Here is a 17,213-nt window from a genome sequence, read left to right as displayed (position 1 = left end):
TCTATAACTAAAAGCAATTCTTAATGGATAAACAATGGAACTATAATTTACAGAAGATGAGATAGATGGATTGATGGATAGAGTCATAGATATCTATGAGATATTGGCAAGACCAATAGGTAGGTTAAGAAAAAAATACATTAAATATAATCCTATTTTTAATTTTAATTTTTTCACTTTCTAAAAATGTTGATTTTAAACTTAACAGAAGGATGGGAGTTGCATGTGTGTATATGAAGAGAAAAAAGTTTGGAAAGTTGTGCACTGCAGTGTTTCAAGGGTTATTTGTAGGGGATGAGATTATGTAGAACATCCACTTTATTACTGGTTAGAACTTTTGTTTTTAACAGTGAGAAGGTATAACCTTTGTAATTAGAATAAAATACGCCAATTATTTGATATTCACATATCTAAAGAGACAACACATTATTCTGGCTTTATCCTATGACTGTGTTAAAAATTTTTAGTTAAACTACTTGTTACAATGATTTTTCTGAAATACAGAATTGTACTTATTTTAGCTATCAACAACTCTAAGTATACAAAATACATTTAAGGCAGAGGTAAAATCAATTCCTTCAAAAAAATAATAGCTTGTTACTGGAATGGGAAATGTCCTATTGTAATTGACATGATAGTAAATCAGGAATCTCGAAGGTGACTATGTAATAATACCCAGAGGAGCTATGTTTAAGAACAGGAGTAAAAACAGACTTAGCAGACTAATTAATAATCCCATATCCTCAAAATCCACAAAGATTAACATAAAAAAGGGAAGCTTCCTCCATCATATTAAAATAAACTCTGCATAGAAGACTTGCCTGGAGTGATTTTTGTATTGAGTAACAAAACAGTAGAGAATAGAATAAAAGTTAATAATCCACTGCATGGAAATAACTAATCACCTAAAGGGATCTAAAAAGTTCATGCAGGTGGGCAGAATGAGCAATCTTGGTCGAGTTTTCTCCTCAATTCACCCTCTGATCTAGTGACTTGTAATCTAGAACAGTGACTTCCAAACCATGCTGCCTCTTATCAGATCCTTGCCATCTGACTGACCAGGGAAGAACTAAGTCTCCCTCTTGGGTAAGGATGTGTGTGCACTTACCTTCCCACTGGCCTGTCAGCACCAAGGTCCTGTTAATTACCACGTCAATTTCTGAAGCTCCATCTTCCACAGCCAATCTGATCTCTTCTAATCGTGTTTTTAAATGAGTCTGCCCAGCTGGAAAGCCAGTGGCCACTAGTAGAGAAAGAAGAGGAAAAAAAAAGAAAGGAAGGGACGTAAGTGAGGGAGGGAGGGAGGGACAGAGGGAAGGAGGGAGACAAATTTCAATTGGTCAGTATCTCAACAAAGAATTTCAGACCAAAAAAATGAGCGTTTAGACCAAAGCATGAATGACACTTTAGAACTTCATGCCTACCTTGCAAAGTGAAGTGTAAAGAAACTGAGTGCAATTTTATATAGTACTGACGTTAGGATAAATATTAGCATTATATCCTTTGGAAGACCTGAAATTAAGTTGCTACGGAGATGCTCACGGGGGTGTTTTAAGTAAATAGCAATTAAGAAGATATGTCATCGTCAAAGTGAAAGTCATAAGATAGTAGCTACAGCCCTGTCTTGATGGACACTAGTTAATTCTGGATCCTACTCATGACCAAGTTGGCTATCACTGTCATGATTTACTCATTCACATTTATAGCTGTTGTAACCAAACTGTAATATAGGTTCCTCCCACTGCCTATTTTAAAATGAACAGCCAAGCAGATGAGAATAAAGGGGAGATGTTGCACGATGGAAAAGCACCTAATTCGTCCACAAAACTGGGGCAGGGGTGAACTGGGAAGAGCAGGGCCACGCATAAATAAAAGGAAAATAAAAACACAATGACACTTTGGAAAAAGTATTAACATTTTTAACATGCGAATCATTAATTCCATTCCTGTGTCTGAAGATAACCTTTCATGTTTCCTTGATGTTATTAAATTCCTTGGGTCTGCTACCTTAGAGGAAAGCATGTTTCCCTGTTGTATAAAGGAAAAGCTGAATTGACTGGGGCTAATGAAAAATGAAGGTTGATAAAGGTGTAGCTAGCTGCCAAATACTCTGGGAATCTTCACAAATGGGTTGTATATAAATACTGTATAGTCTGTTTCTTTTGATGTATCCCTAATAAAATAAATTAATGATTTTCTTAGCTTCCTTCTTTAAAGCACCAGGATATTCCTCTAATACCTTTTAAAAGGAGAATCTAATTTTATATGTATCTATCCATATGTAAATACACACACACACATACAGGGAAGCTTTTAGTAAGACTTTTCCCTCCCTCATGCCTTGTTCTCCTACTGCATCTATCTTAAGTCAGTAACTCTTTTTTTCTTTTTATTATTTATTTATTTGGCTGCGCCGGATCTTTGCTGCTTTGTGTTGCAGCATGTGGGATCTAGTTCCCTGACCAGGGATCGAACCCGGGCCCCCTGCATTGGGAGTGCGGATTCTTACGCACTGGACCACCAGGGAAGTCCCTACATCTATCTTAAGTCAAAAAGTCTTGAACACACTCTCTTTTCTTTATCTTTCAGGCTTGGGGGTGGCTCTCATCATCTCCCACGCGGCCTGTGATGAGTCTAACTAACTCCATTTCACCCCTCTATAATTTGTCCACTACCATCCCCTAACTTAACCACGTCATGAAGCGGATCATGGTATGTCTCTGCTTAACATCCTTTGGTATCTTCCCCGTCACCAAAATAAAACCCAGATGCCACGGCCTGATATCGTTTCCCCATGGGATCTGACCCCAATCTACCTCTCCAGCTTCAACTCCCAAGCTCTGCCTTTGTCCTACCTTAGGATCCAACAATTGCAAACCCATTTCAGTTCCCTGAACTGTGCTTCTGCACCTTCACATGTGCTAGTTCCTCTGTCTAAAATGCCATTCCTAAGCTTATCAACTCTCTAAACTCTTCCTTAACCTTAAGACCCAATGCAGGGGTCTTACTATCTCCTCTATGACGCATCCCCCTACCCGGTGAGTGTAATCAACCTCTGCAGAATAAATCACTACCCACTCAGAGTTACAACCGTACCTTCTGCATATCTTTATTGTTATATTTTACATATAAATAATATTACATGTCCTGTGTTACAATTTTTTTTTAAACTTGACTATTCCTCCTAAACAGCTAAGTTTCCTTTAAGGACAGAGATACAGTTCTATACTCTTAGGAATTAATATATATAATGTCTGCTACTCAACAGGCAATTAATAAATATGAAAATAATAGATAAATACAACCAATTAAATATATAAAACTAATTAAAATCATAGTATAAAACTATAGAGATAATACCCCAAAGTGTCCGAGTTGAAGAACTGGAAACATGTTGATAAAACGACAACAGAAGCCACAAATTTTACCTGATGCCACTGGGATATCACAGCCTGCAGCCTTTAGTGCTTTTACTGCATCACATACGCAGGCAGGATAAACACAAACGGCAGCTGTAGTAATGCCTATGAAGAAAGAAATCATAACAGCCTAGTTTATGTGAAGTTCAAGTCACACAATATGCTTTTAATTATTATTTATATTTGAACATTGGCAGAAATCAAAATGAGAGAAAAAATAATTCCCCTACGATGCTGCAACAAATTAAAAGGTTTTTACTTTCCACATTCCCTTCTGGCTCTTAACAACGTGGATCATTTTTTCATCATCACGGTTACAGAATAAAATATATATATTTTTTAATTTTATTATATTTTTTAATTGAAGTATAGTTGACTTACAATGTTGTGCCCATCTCTGCTGCACAGCAAAGTGACTCAGTTATACACATATAGACATTCTTTTTTTAATATTCTTTTCCATTATGGTTTATCAGAGGATATTAAATATAGTTCCCTGTGTTATACAGTAGGACCTTGTTGTTTATCCATCTTATATATAATAGTGTGCATCTGCTAACCCCAAACTCCCAGTCCTTCCCTCCCCCATCCCCCCCCCTTGGCAACCACAAGTCTGTTCTCTAGGTCTCTGAGTCTGTTTCTGTTCTGTAGATAGGTTCATCTGTGCCATAGTTTAGATTCCACGTATAAGTGATGTCACGTAATATTTGTCTTTCTAACTTAAAATAATAATCTCTAGTTGCATCCATGTTGCTGCAAATGGCATTATTTTGTTCTTTTTTATGGCTGAGTAGTGCTCCATTGTATATATGTACCACATCTTCTTTATCCATTCATCTGTCGATGGACATTTAGGTTGTTTCCATGTTTTGGCTATTGTGAATAGTGCTGCTATGAACATAGGGGTGCATGTACCTTTTTGAATTATAGTTTTGTCTGGGGATATGCCCAGGAGTGGGATTGCTGGATCATACGGTAATTCTATTTTTAGTTTTCTGAGGAACCTCCACACTGTTTTCCATAGTGGCTGCACCAACTTACATTCCCACCAACAGTCTAGGAGCGTTCCCTTTTCTCCACACTCTCTCCAGCATTTGTTATGTGTAGACTTTTTAAAGAAGGCCATTCTGACTGGTGTGAGGTGGTACCTCATTGTAGTTCTGATTTGTGTTTCTCTAATAATTAGTGATGGTGTGCATCTTTTCATGTGCCTACTGGCCATCTGTATGTCTTCTTTGGAGAAATGTCTATTAAGGTCTTCTGCCCATTTTTCAATTGGGTTGTTTGTTTTTCTGTTGTTGAGTTGTATGAGCTGTTTGTATATCTTGGAGATTAAGCCCTTGTCTGTTGCATCATTTGCAAATATTTTCTCTCATTCCATAGGTTGTCTTTTTGTTTTTGTTGTTGTTGTTGTTGTTGTTTTTATGGTTTCTTTTGCCATGCAAAAGCCTGCAGGTTTGATTAGGTCCCATTTGTTTATTTTTGTTTTTATTTCTATTGCCTTGGGAGACTGCCCTAAGAAAACACTGCTACGATTTATGTCAGAGAATATTTTGCCTATGCTCTCTTCTAGTTTTATGGTGTCATGTTTTATGTTTAACTCTTTTTTTAAAAAAAAAATATGGAACGCTTCACGAATTTGCATGTCATCCTTGCACAGGGGCCATGCTAATCTTCTCTGTATCATTCCAATTTTAGTATATGTGCTGCCAAAGCAAGCACTAGAATAAAATATTTTTGAAATTGATGACTGATTAAAAAATATATATATTTTTTGATACATTGTTCTTGGAGGTTAACAGAGTGCCATCTGTAAAAAAATTCCTAAATAGTAAACTTGGTGGCCTTGATCCAATGAAAATGTTTTATTTCATGCAGATAATAAAATCCAGGTTTTTACTGCATTCAGACAGGACAGCAGATGAAGAAAAATGTAAGTGAACCTTACAGGGTAGTACAGGCAGACCTTGGAGATAGTGCGGGTTCAGTTCCAGACCACCACAATAAAGCGAATATCGCAATAAAGTGAGTCACGGGACTTTTTTGGTTTCCTAGTGCATATAAAAGTTACATTTATACTATACTGTAGTCTATTAACTGTGCAATAGCATTATGTCTAAAAAAAGTACATACCTTAATTTGAAAATATTTTATTGCTAAAAAATGCCAAGGAATTACAATGGTAACATCAAACATCACTGATCACAGATCACCATAACAAATATAACGATGAAAAAGTCTGGGGGCTTCCCTGGTGGCGCAGTGGTTGAGAATCTGCCTGCCAATGCAGGGGACACGGGTTTGATCCCTGGTCTGGGAAGATCCCACATGCCACGGAGCAACTAGGCCCGTGAGCCACAATTACTGAGCCTGCGCGTCTGGAGCCTGTGCTCCACGACAAGAGAGGCCGCGATAGTGAGAGGCCCACGCACCGCGATGAAGAGTGGCCCCCGCTTGCCGCAACTAGAGAAAGCCCTCACAAAGAAACGAAGACCCGACACAGCCATGAATAAATGGATAAATAAATAAATAAATTAATTAATTAATTAAAAAAGAAGTCTGAAATACTGCAAGAATTATCAAAATGTGACAGAGACATGAAGTGAGCAAATGCTGTTGGAAAAACAGCGCTGATAAACTTGCTCAACGCAGGGGTGCCACAAACCTTCAATTTGTAAAACACATAGTATCTGCAAAGTGCAATAAAACAAGTTACACCTGTTTAGCAAAACGACATTTAACGAATTCTATTCCCTCTTTTACAGAAAATAATAAAATCTGGATCTGAAGCCCTCATTTTGAGGAATAAGATCTTAAATTGAAAAAATTAAATTGAAAAATCAAATAGCCACTGTAAAACAATAGCATAAGACTCATATAAAGCTGTTGCTTTTAAGTGCTATAAATGGTAGGTGTTTTATTGTCAACTCAAAAGAAAAATACTACTTTTCAAAAGCTGTAGGTTTGTTTAGGTCTAGAAGTTATCTACAAACTATTTGGGATAAAATACCTGCATTGGGCCAATGCAGCATCTCTAGTTGCATCCATTATAGACAGGCACCTGGGAACCATGAAGGATCCCTTCATGGTTTAGATCTGGTTCCTAAAACCTGCCCATTGAGTAACAACGCACATTGTCCTGGAAATACCATTTCGCCTTCTTCCAGGTCTCAAGTTTCCTCATTTAGAAACAAGGGCATCGACTCTTAAAATCTCCTCCATTTCTAAAATGTTAAAGTTCTAAACTTACAGCAACTTTAGAAAGTCTTTTCTTTCATGTACACGAAGAGAGTGAGTATAACTTTTTTTCAAAAGATCTAACCTAATATACAAGCTTGCAATATTTCCCATTTGTATTTTATTCTCAAAAGCATTTCATTTACTCACAGAAAATACTTTATGTATGAGGTGTGATTATTAAGTAATGAGACTGGCTTTTTCATATGTGGCTAGGGAATCAGAATCACTATTTGAGAGTCACTAGATAGAAAACTTCCAAAACTGAAGAACTAGAAAGAAAAATAAAGAAACTCAATACTTGCAACTCTAATCCATGATGGAAAAGAACTGACCTAAAAATGAGACTCAGATTCTTCTTCTGCTGTTTTTCAGAGAAGAATCTCAATTATTTCTCTATGTACACAATTCTATCATGGATTTTATTGCTACCATCATTTTAACAGCTGAATCTTAAGTCCTCTTAGATTTAGTGACTGTTATTGCAAAAAAGGTAAACACCAGACAGACTGTACACATTACCTTTATCGTGCATATTTAAAGCTTTTAAGAGATCTTCCCGGATTGGATACTTGGCTTTATAACAGAGCCTTTGAATGTTGGAAGATGTGTCATCGCCTGAAAGTGTAGTAAGATCTATAAAGGTAACAGCTTTCAGGAGCCAAGCAGCCTGGTTTGAAGAAAAGTTAAAAACAAGGTTTAAAGAAATAATTAATCTCCAACCCAGTTAGTTAGTAAAGAACCATTAGGCACATAAGGGTGCTAAAATCTCTTGTCTATGCTGTTCTAAGGCATATGTTCTGATATATGCTCAAGAGTGACCAAAAAGATGAATGTTACATAGAATAAAAGGGGAGAAAATAGCTTATAAATGCTTTTTCTCCCGTAGATAACACAAATTGAAATCCCTAATAGATCAAGTCTCCCCACATGTGACTTTTCCATTTCATTCACAAGGAGCCTCAGAGGGCCACCCACTAGGCGAGAACTTGGGAACAAGAGTTTCTGTCGTACATTTTACCTCCAGCCTGGGGTCTGGAATGAGACACTGTAAAAAGAGTCTCCATCTTCTTTGTTTTTTGTTTCTTTTCAGTTTAATCCAATTATAATTTTTAAACAATATTCATATTTCACAACTCATTCTGATGAATTCCTTTTATCTTTTCAATCAGATTATTTCTAAGGATGAGCAAAATGTGACCTGTCATCCTAAAGGATTCAATCACTTGTGAAATAAACTCTGAATTCCTTTTAGTCCTGAGACGCATAGCACGTCTTTCGTTGGTACACACTGAAGAATATGCTGACCACAAGTACTCTATGAGGGCTTCCCTGGTGGCGCAGTGGTTGAGAATCTGCCTGCTAATGCAGGGGACACGGGTTCGAGCCCTGGTCTGGGAAGATCCCACATGCCGCGGAGCAACTAGGCCCGTGAGCCACAACTACTGAGCCTGCGCGTCTGGAGCCTGTGCTCCTCAACAAGAGAGGCCGCGATAGTGAGAGGCCCGCGCACCGTGATGAAGAGTGGCCCCCGCTTGCCGCAACTAGAGAAAGCCCTAGCACAGAAACGAAGACCCAACATAGTAATCAATCAATCAATAAATCTTTAAAAAAAAAAAAAAAAAAAACAAGTACTCTATGAAACATCATTTTTTGAATTTTGAAAAATGATTTAGGGAAATTAATTAGTATGGTAAACATGATGGTCAAAGAAGGTCAACTCATACCTCAGGGCCTCAACAGCGGACACACCAGGTTTAGGTGTTACGGTTTTAAAATTAAAATAGAAGCCAACCAAAGAAGGTATGTCTAAGAAACTGAATAAATACGTTGAGAAAATATGCCATTTAATTCACTCATGAATAAAGATGCCTCAAATTCATTTGTGGCTTTGCCACTCAAGAGTGATAAGATTTTTAACTTGTTTGGATAAATGTGTTATCTTTCTCCAACCCATCATCATCATATATGAATTATTAAAACAAGTCATGGACAGCTGCAATCTTTTAAGTTTAGATGCATCTTGAGCAAAATTCAATCTCGTGGCCTTGAGGGAAGAGACCAGGGCTGTAAACTACAGGGAGAGAATTCTCAAGAAGAGCCCTTACTTGCCACTCCTTTTTCACGGGTCTGCGGGCCTGGATTTGTTCTGCACGCCTCAGAACTGCCGGTTGATTCACTTGTACTTTGGAGATCCAGCTAAGGTCTAAAGGCAAAAGAAGAACACTTTAAAAGTTTTATTAAACATATTCACCTGCTTTTACATGGTCCTTGAAAGGACAGATTTATCACTAAGTAGCAAAGCTCTTGTAAGCCTTGTATTTCTTTTTTGCTGAACTACAAATAACTAACCTCGTTGAAGGAAGCCCAGCCATGAAAAGGCCTACTTCATGTAAAATCAAGTACGTTTGGAACTAGGAGAACCTGTACTGATTCATTACACAGATATGTCTAACAATGGAGGAAAATGTGCTACTCATGCCACGGGCCTCACTTCTGCCAGCAGAGACTTATTTGTGAGTGTCCAGTCCAGGAGAATGAATGGTTAATAAACACATAGGTGAATTAATACTGGGGCTTAAAGGAATCCTTGATCACTACCTCCTTGCTGATAAAATTAATAACTACTAGATGCTGATAGGATACAGCCCATTCTTTCCTCAAAGGAGAATTTTTCAAAGTGTATTAGAAATTAGCGCACTGGGGCTTCCCTGGTGGCACGGTGGTTAAGAATCTGCCTGCCATAGCACAGGGAGATCAGCTCGGTGCTTTGTGACCACCTAGAGGGGTGGGATAGGGAGGGTGGGACGGAGACGCAAGAGGGAAGAGATATGGGAACATATGTATATGTATATGTATAACTGATTCACTTTGTTATAAAGCAGAAACTGACACACCATTTTAAAGCAATTATACTCTAATAAAGATGTTAAAAAAAAAAAAAAAAAGAATCCACCTGCCAATGCAGGGGACACGGGTTCGAGCCCTGGTCCGGGAAGATCCCACATGCCACGGAGCAACTAAGCCCGTGTGCCACAACTACTGCGCCTGTGCTCTAGAGCCCGTGAGCCACAACTACTGAAGCCCCATGAGTCACAACTACTGAAGCCCGCGCGCCTAGAGCCCGTGCTCCGCAACAAGAGAAGCCACCGCAATGAGAAGCCCGCGCACCACAGCGAAGAGTAGCCCCCGCTCGCCCCAACTAGAGAAAGCCCGCGCACAGCAACGAAGACCCAACGCAGCCAAAAATAAATAAATAATTTATAAAAAAAAGAAAAAAAAGACTTGTGGGGAAGGTGATTCATTAGGAAACATGTCACAATTACACAATTCTTTATAATGAGATGGAGAAAACTACTGAATGCATACTGTACTATGTAACAACACATATCATAATAGTAATAAAATATTTGCATCCACCTCAGAGATAAGACCACCAAGAAAACCAGTTTCTACAAAAGATATTCTCTCTCTCATTTTCATTCAATTCTTCTTATCAATATTAACGGTGTAGAAATTCCAAATTAGAGTCTGAGTGATTAATAATGATATTCTTATATCACTGAAGAAGGGAGTTCCCCGGTGGCCTAGTGGTTAGGATTCCCAGCTTTCACTGCCATGGCCCAGGTTCAATTCCTGGTCAAGGAACTGAGATCCCACAAGCTGGGCAGTGCGGCCAAAAAAAAAAAAAAAGGATTTAAAAAATTAAAAATAAAATAAATTAATAAATATCACTGAAGAAGGAACAAAGTTTGAGCGCTTTTTCTTCTGGTTATTTTGTTAATCAAAATCTTGTAACAAAACAGACTTTTAATGTTTCAATCCATCTGTTCCTTGAAGACATTGTATGTTTTCCAGCTTGTCTGCTGACCCAGCTTCACAGAGGAAATGGGAGTCCACGGTCAGGGACATGAAATCTGCCTCTTCTTCTCCACCCAAAGACTGATTTGCGTCTAGGTAGAGCCCAAGAGAGTCAGACCAGGCAGACACGCTAGACTCACCCCAATTTATCTAAGACCTGTAACGACCCCTCTCTACCCAAAGGCTGGAGAGGCTTTTTTTTTTTTAAACTACTAATAATGGTGATTAGGTTCCCGGTAAAGATTGTTTCCCCGCCAACAGTCAAAATTACTGAAGTAAGGAGTGGCGTGAAATACAAGGCTGACCGCCAAGACACTGCTGACAGTGGCCAAAAGAGGGAAGCCTAGGCGGTAGGGCAAGGCTTTGAGGGGTGGTCCTTAATCAGTCACATGACACCTCCTAGACGCTCCCCTCTCCACCCCCAGGCCCTGCTGCAGGAGGGAGGTCTCAGGCCACCCCAGGACCCTTCACCATCGGGCTCCATCCTCCCTCACGTGCCATTTTCTCCCTCTCCACGCCCCCCAACCCTGAGGCACAGCCTTCCTAAACTCCTGGGAGTTCACTGACACATCACACCGTGTTCTGTCTCTGGACCTGTGTGTGCTGTTTGCTCCCTCCGCCTAGAATGCCCTCCGTTATCTTGACAGTTCATTTGCCGCCCTCTCTGTGAACCTTCCCTGAACTACACAGGCTGAGCTATTCCTTTGCTTCTTTGTGCTTCCATGCTTTCAATATTTACAGTCCATCTTTAGTGCATTCTGAATGGCACTGATTTGTCCAGATGTTCGTATTCCCAACAGATTTTTAAAGCTCCAAGCAAGGTACCTGACACACGGGTGGCATTCAAGAAATAAACTAAGGGTTCCCGAAGACCAGAAATGATCTGGGCGATGTCTTTCCAAATTGCTTCTTATTTTTGTTTTTTTAAGTGCTTACTTTTTCCCCCCAGCTTGGTTGAGGTATAGTTGACAAATAAAAATAGTATATATTTAAGGTGTATATCTTGATAAATGTACACACTGTGAAATAATCACCACAGTCAAGCTAATTAACATTATCTATTGCTTTACACATTTACTGTATCCTTTTTTCTTTTTGTTTTTTATGTATGCTGAGAACATTTAAGATCTACTCTTAGCAAATTTCAAGTATACAACAGAGCACTGTTAACTATAGTCACATTCCTATACAAAAGATCTCCAGGAATTCCTCATCTTTTTTTTTTTTTTTTAAAGGCAACGTACTGTATTGTTGAAAGTTTTGTTGTTTCTTGTTTTAATTAATTAATTAATTAATTTTATTTTTGGCTGTGTTGGGTCTTCGTTTCTGTGCGAGGGCTTTCTCTAGTTGAGGCAAGTGGGGGCCACTCTTCAATGCGGTGCGCGGGCCTCTCACTAGCGCGGCCTCTCTTGTTGCGGAGCACAGGCTCCAGACGCGCAGGCTCAGCAGTTGTGGCTCACGGGCCCAGTTGCTCCGTGGCATGTGGGATCTTCCCAGACCAGGGCTCGAACCCGTGTCCCCTGCACTGGCAGGCAGATTCTCAACCCCTGCGCCACCAGGGAAGCCCAGAATTCCTCACCTTGTATAATGAAACTTTGTACCCCAATTGCTTCTGACTAAAGGCTTTTGGATCTCCACAAGAGAAGTTGGGACTGAGACACGAATGGAATACCTGAGGACATTCCCCTTAAAAACTAATTTTTAGTACAACTCCTCACCAAAGGTTAGAACCCACGAGGCCTGCTCTCACACGTTTCAGACACCACTTGACAGAGAGGTCCCTGCAAACCATCTCTGGGAGAATGTAATAGGATTACTTCTCCCACAGTATCACTGCTAAAAATATCTTTAGTGGTCGTAAAATCATCCAGCCCCATAGTTAATCCAGCCACAGAATTTGCCTCTGTGACCTCCCACGGTAATGAATTATATAAGTGACTATCCCATTTTATTAGCACTTAATTTGCTACTCCTTAATTTCATCAAATAACCCTTGTTCTCCTATTATGGGGTCTGGGGAAAAGAAAGGACTGACTGGCCTTTGTTATGTCCTTCACCATTTTTAATATTTTATTCGAGTACCCTTTAGCGTCTTTTCTTCCATGAGAAGTGATTCTAAGGCACACAATCTCATCAGGATCATAGAAGCTTCTCTTATGGGGCCAGGAGGGGTTTCAAGTACACGGGCCTTTGGGGAGAACAGACGTGAAGCCACAATTGGAAGGTGATGATACTCCTTTCTGAAAACTCTCCCGTGAAGAAAATCCCAGTGTTCCTCTTAGTAAGCCATTTTGGTGGCTTTCAGGCCCTTCTTTCGTTATAAATTTGTTCTCAAATACTCCTCTCACAATTTTTTATTATTATTATTTTTCCTATTTAAGTCTCAGTGGGGACAGAGCTCATTTTCCCTGCAAATCTACTTCGTAGCCTTTCCATCACTTCCATTTGTCTTCATGGATATGCCTGTACTTCTGTACAATATTCCTAAAACGTGTAACACCAATGACAACTCCACGAAAGGAGGTTTATGTTGTATTTTGATTTCACCTTTGTTCCCAATGGAGAAAAATCAATTGTGATAATTCATTAGAGACTTGCCTAAATTTGGAAAAGAAAAATTAAACTTCCGATGTTTTTACTTCTCATTCTTTCTGGGTTTTTACATTTAATTGTACCACCCAAATGTGTGCCTTAGTGTTGTCTCCAGTCATTTCTTCATATGCACTTGTGCAGTACATTTTTTTTTTATTAATTTTTATTGGAGTATGGTTGCTTTACAAGGTTGTGTTAGCCTCCACTGCACAACAAAATGAATCAGCCATACAAATACAGATATCCACCTCCCTTTTGGACTTCCCCCCCGTTTAGGTTACCACAGTGCATTAGGTAGCGTTCCCTGTGCTATACAGTATGTTCCCATCAGTTGTCTATTTTATACATAGTATCAATAATGTATATGTGTCAATTCCAGTCTCCCAATTCCTCCCACCCCACCCCTTTCTTGTGCAGTACATTTTTAATCCCAGAGTCTATTACTGAGTACCCCTTCCTATTGTAGGCACACAGATGTCTATTATTTCTGTGTTGTTTATTTTCAATTCTAATGTGCAACTTCCCAGGAATCAGTTACAAGTGCCCAGCACAGAAACAGGTGCTCAGTAAACCCCTTGCATCACAGGAAATTTATTTTTTACCTCAGACACTGAAACTGGTGAAGTATCAACTTCATCATGTCTAGTCTTTCAACCTTAGCCTTGGTTAGCTTTGTTAAAAAAAAAAAAAAAAAAAAAGGAGCCCTGAAGGTCAATATATGCCAGATCCAGCCAAGCTAAGAAGATATTCAATTTACATAAGTAAGGAGACTCAGCCTTGCCCAGGTCCTAAGCCATAAAGATACAAGACAGAAACTGTGCTGGGAGCCTCATGCTTTCCAGCAGGTGGGGTCTGGAATGAGTCTTCTTCCCAAGGTCTGGTCTAGCATGCAATAAACCCTGGGTGAGCCCTCTAGGGCATCCACGTCCCCACTGGACATTAGCCAACTCTTCTAACAGTCTACTGTGTAAGCCCAGTCCTTCGAACCCAGGTGGACAGTCCAGGAACTAAAACACCAGCAACCTAGCAGCATATTATTGTCACAGCCCACAAAGCCTTGCTACTATGATATCTCCCCACAGCAACTCTGCTCCTAAATCTCTAAGTCCCAACCCACATACATTCACCAACCAGACCATTCTTCAGGTTACCAATCCAAGTCCAGGTGAGTGATGAGTTTACTACACCCTCTGAAATACTTCAGTTAGACTGCTGGCACCAAGCTGAAGGCCAACGTGATCTGCCAATTGGTTTCCTCTGCACCAGTCTTGTCTATTCTCTGCTTACACTCCTCTTCCATCAGGCGGTCGTGCATCCCCAGCTACGTGGGTTATACCACTCTTTCAGAATACATCATCACAGCGGAAGATAGTTCGGGTTCGTGTGACAAGGCGTGTGCATTCCTGCACCTGGCTTTGCACAGCAGTGTCACATCAGGATTTTAAAGCTTCCTCACTTTCTTTTTATCCTTCATCCCTCCTTGAGACATCAGCCATTTCTCAACTATTGCTGCGCTTTAGTAATCAGCTGCCTATTTCTGTCAATTATACTCCTCCGTTTATTAGCTATTGTCAGCAGGTTACTCTGGACGCTGAAAGAAGAACCCAGTCGTTTATTGTGGCACCTAAAATACTGTTTGGTCCAGTCCTCAGTTGGCTATTTCAGCTCCACTTGTTCCCAGGATGCCCATCATCACTTGGTTATCAGCCTCAAAAGCTTAGCAGCAGTTGGTGGCTGCAGTTACATAGCCAGATAAACATAACTCCTCGGTGGAACGGAGTGCCCACGTGCAAGTCCTACAACCTCTCCACTTAGCGTTTCCTCAGTACAGGCGCTGTGCTAAATGGTGTGAGGAATGCAATGGCAGTAAATAGGTTGTTCCTCTCCTGAAAAAGCTTGGGGAGGAAAGGAAGTGAATAATACAAAATGTAAGCCCACACATGAGAGCAAAAAGCAATGCTTTCAACCAGCGGTTCCCAACTGATCCCACAGGTTCCATCAGTTAGGAATCTTTCAGTTGAAAAATGATGAAAACTGACTTTGTTGACTGAAACAAAAAAGGAAGGATATTAAGAACTCAGATAATGGAGAAGAGAAGAACAAGCTCAGAAAACAGACAGGAACCAAAGATAATAACAGAGAGCCAAAAGCTGGAAGAATAATGCCAGCGTTTAAGAGCAACAGTCTGGCCAAGATGCCACCAGCAGCTGCTGCTGAACACCACTGCCATCTTTAACTCACTCGGGGCCCCAAGTCCATATAAACACACCCGGTACTTGACCCATGTGTGACTGCGGGGCCCGGGAGGAGAGGAAAGATCTCCTCCTTCCTCTGTAGTAGCCCCAACCGAGTCTACATACTAGGAGATCTCCCAACACTAAGAGGATGTGAGTTGGTTGCTGAAGAGCAGAAAAGGATAAATGTCTATGACAATGATCAATAAGTTCGGGCCATGCTAGATGGGAAAACTTCTCTTGGAGATGAAGAAGGCACAGCAGCTTATTAAACTCTATGAGAAAGCCCACATTTAAGAAACCTCTGCAATTTTCTTTAATCCAGCACTTCTCAAACTTGACCACTAAATGTTTTTTCCCTATAACATACCACACTGGCTGGACGAGTCAAGTTCAGAGGAAGGGTAGGTTAGAGTAGGCTCATCCAGTTGGCCCAAAAAAACCCTTCATGGATAAGCAGAGATTTGAAATTGACCCTGAAGTATGGCTCTCAACCTGGAGGCACTTTTGGTTGTCACAGCTTCGGGTGGGAAACTGCCACTTGCATCTAGTGAGCAGAGGCCAGAAATGCTGGTAAACTTCCTACAATGCACGGGACTGATGGTACCACCTCCCACAATAAAGAATTATCTTTATTGCCCAAGTGATGGGCAGGATTCGCTAAAAATATAGAGGAAGTACAAGAGGTTTGTGGGTAACAGGAATATCAGGAACAAATGCAGGTTGGCTCTATTTGATTGACAGTGGCTTGTGTGTAAAGCTCCTTAAGTACCAGGCTAAGGAGTCTAGATCTGTGCTAGCCCATCAGTAGCCACTGGCCACACGCAACTCTTCGAGAACTTGAAATGTGGATCATCAAAACTGAGATGTGCTTTACGTACAAAATACACAGCAGATTTCAAAGATTTAGTACAAAAAAGGCATGTAAAATATATAAAATATCATTTTAGCTATGTTTTGATACTGACTACACATTGAAACGATAATATGTGGGACACATTTGGTTAAATAAAGTGTTATTAAAAGTATGTTCACCTGTTTCTACTTTTTACAACATGCATACTAGAAGATTTTAGATTACTTTGTGTTGCACATTATGTTTCTGTTAGACAGCACTGCTCTAGACTTTACCCTAAAAATGATCAGAGCCACTGAAAATTTCCAAACTGGGCTGTAACAGAATTAAAGAAGTATTTACTAAAAATTAATCAGCATACAGTATATGTCCCATAGAAATGCTTACACAAGTATGCAAATGCAAATATGAAAAGGTATTTATGGTAGTATTGTTGCAAATGACACCAAGATCCATGATCAGCTCAATGAAACACAGCAAATCCATAATACAGAATATGATCCAGCCATTAAAAAGAAGGAGGTAGATCAGTAAGCACTGTCACGGAAAACTGATTATGATTCATTACTCAGTGAAAATAAGTAACCTGCACAGCAGTGATTTTTTAAATTAAAGATGTTTAAAAAAACCCAAAAATATAAAACATGTATCTGTTGGCATATGTGCAAAAAAATAATAGAACATATACCAAACTGACAAAAGTGTTTCTCTCCCAAGGTAGAATTACATAAGATTTCTACTTTCCCATGTTATATATTTACATAATACTTTAAACTTTTTACAAAGAGCATGCATTACCTTATCGAGCAGTAAAAACAAAATATACTTAACTCTTTGGAATTAAGAGGCACTGCCAAGTAGCAGTGTGCAGGACAGGTGGAAAGGGAGGGAGACAAGAGTAGGTAGACCAGTAAGACGGCTGCTGCGGTAGCCCAGGCATCGGCATGTGCAATGTCTCCCTGGGGCATTTCACCCCACCAAACCTTTCACGACCAATCCTTGGCCACAGAGATC

The 17,213-nt window shown here is 39.8% G+C and overlaps 1 protein-coding gene and 1 non-coding gene across 3 annotated transcripts in view; both read right to left on the bottom strand.

Moving 5' to 3' along the window:
• Positions 1-17,213, bottom strand: part of DERA (deoxyribose-phosphate aldolase) — a 119,624-nt gene that overhangs the window by 67,220 nt on the left and 35,191 nt on the right. For both annotated transcript variants that reach the window (XM_059934508.1, XM_059934507.1), the window contains 4 exons: positions 8,765-8,862; positions 7,179-7,326; positions 3,429-3,524; positions 1,109-1,243 (listed from right to left, as the gene is read on the bottom strand). In XM_059934508.1, coding sequence (XP_059790491.1) covers positions 1,109-1,243; positions 3,429-3,524; positions 7,179-7,326; positions 8,765-8,862 — 477 coding nt within the window. The remainder of the gene's footprint in view (positions 1-1,108; positions 1,244-3,428; positions 3,525-7,178; positions 7,327-8,764; positions 8,863-17,213) is intronic.
• Positions 5,035-5,141, bottom strand: LOC132373874 (U6 spliceosomal RNA). Its single transcript, XR_009505530.1, has one exon. It is a non-coding gene; the product is annotated as a U6 spliceosomal RNA (small nuclear RNA).

The sequence above is a fragment of the Balaenoptera ricei genome, chromosome 10, assembly GCF_028023285.1.
Source record: "Balaenoptera ricei isolate mBalRic1 chromosome 10, mBalRic1.hap2, whole genome shotgun sequence".
In the NCBI taxonomy this organism is placed as follows: Eukaryota; Metazoa; Chordata; class Mammalia; order Artiodactyla; family Balaenopteridae; genus Balaenoptera; species Balaenoptera ricei.
The sequence above is the reverse complement of the archived record's forward strand: the minus strand, read 5'-3'. Positions and strand labels throughout refer to the sequence as shown.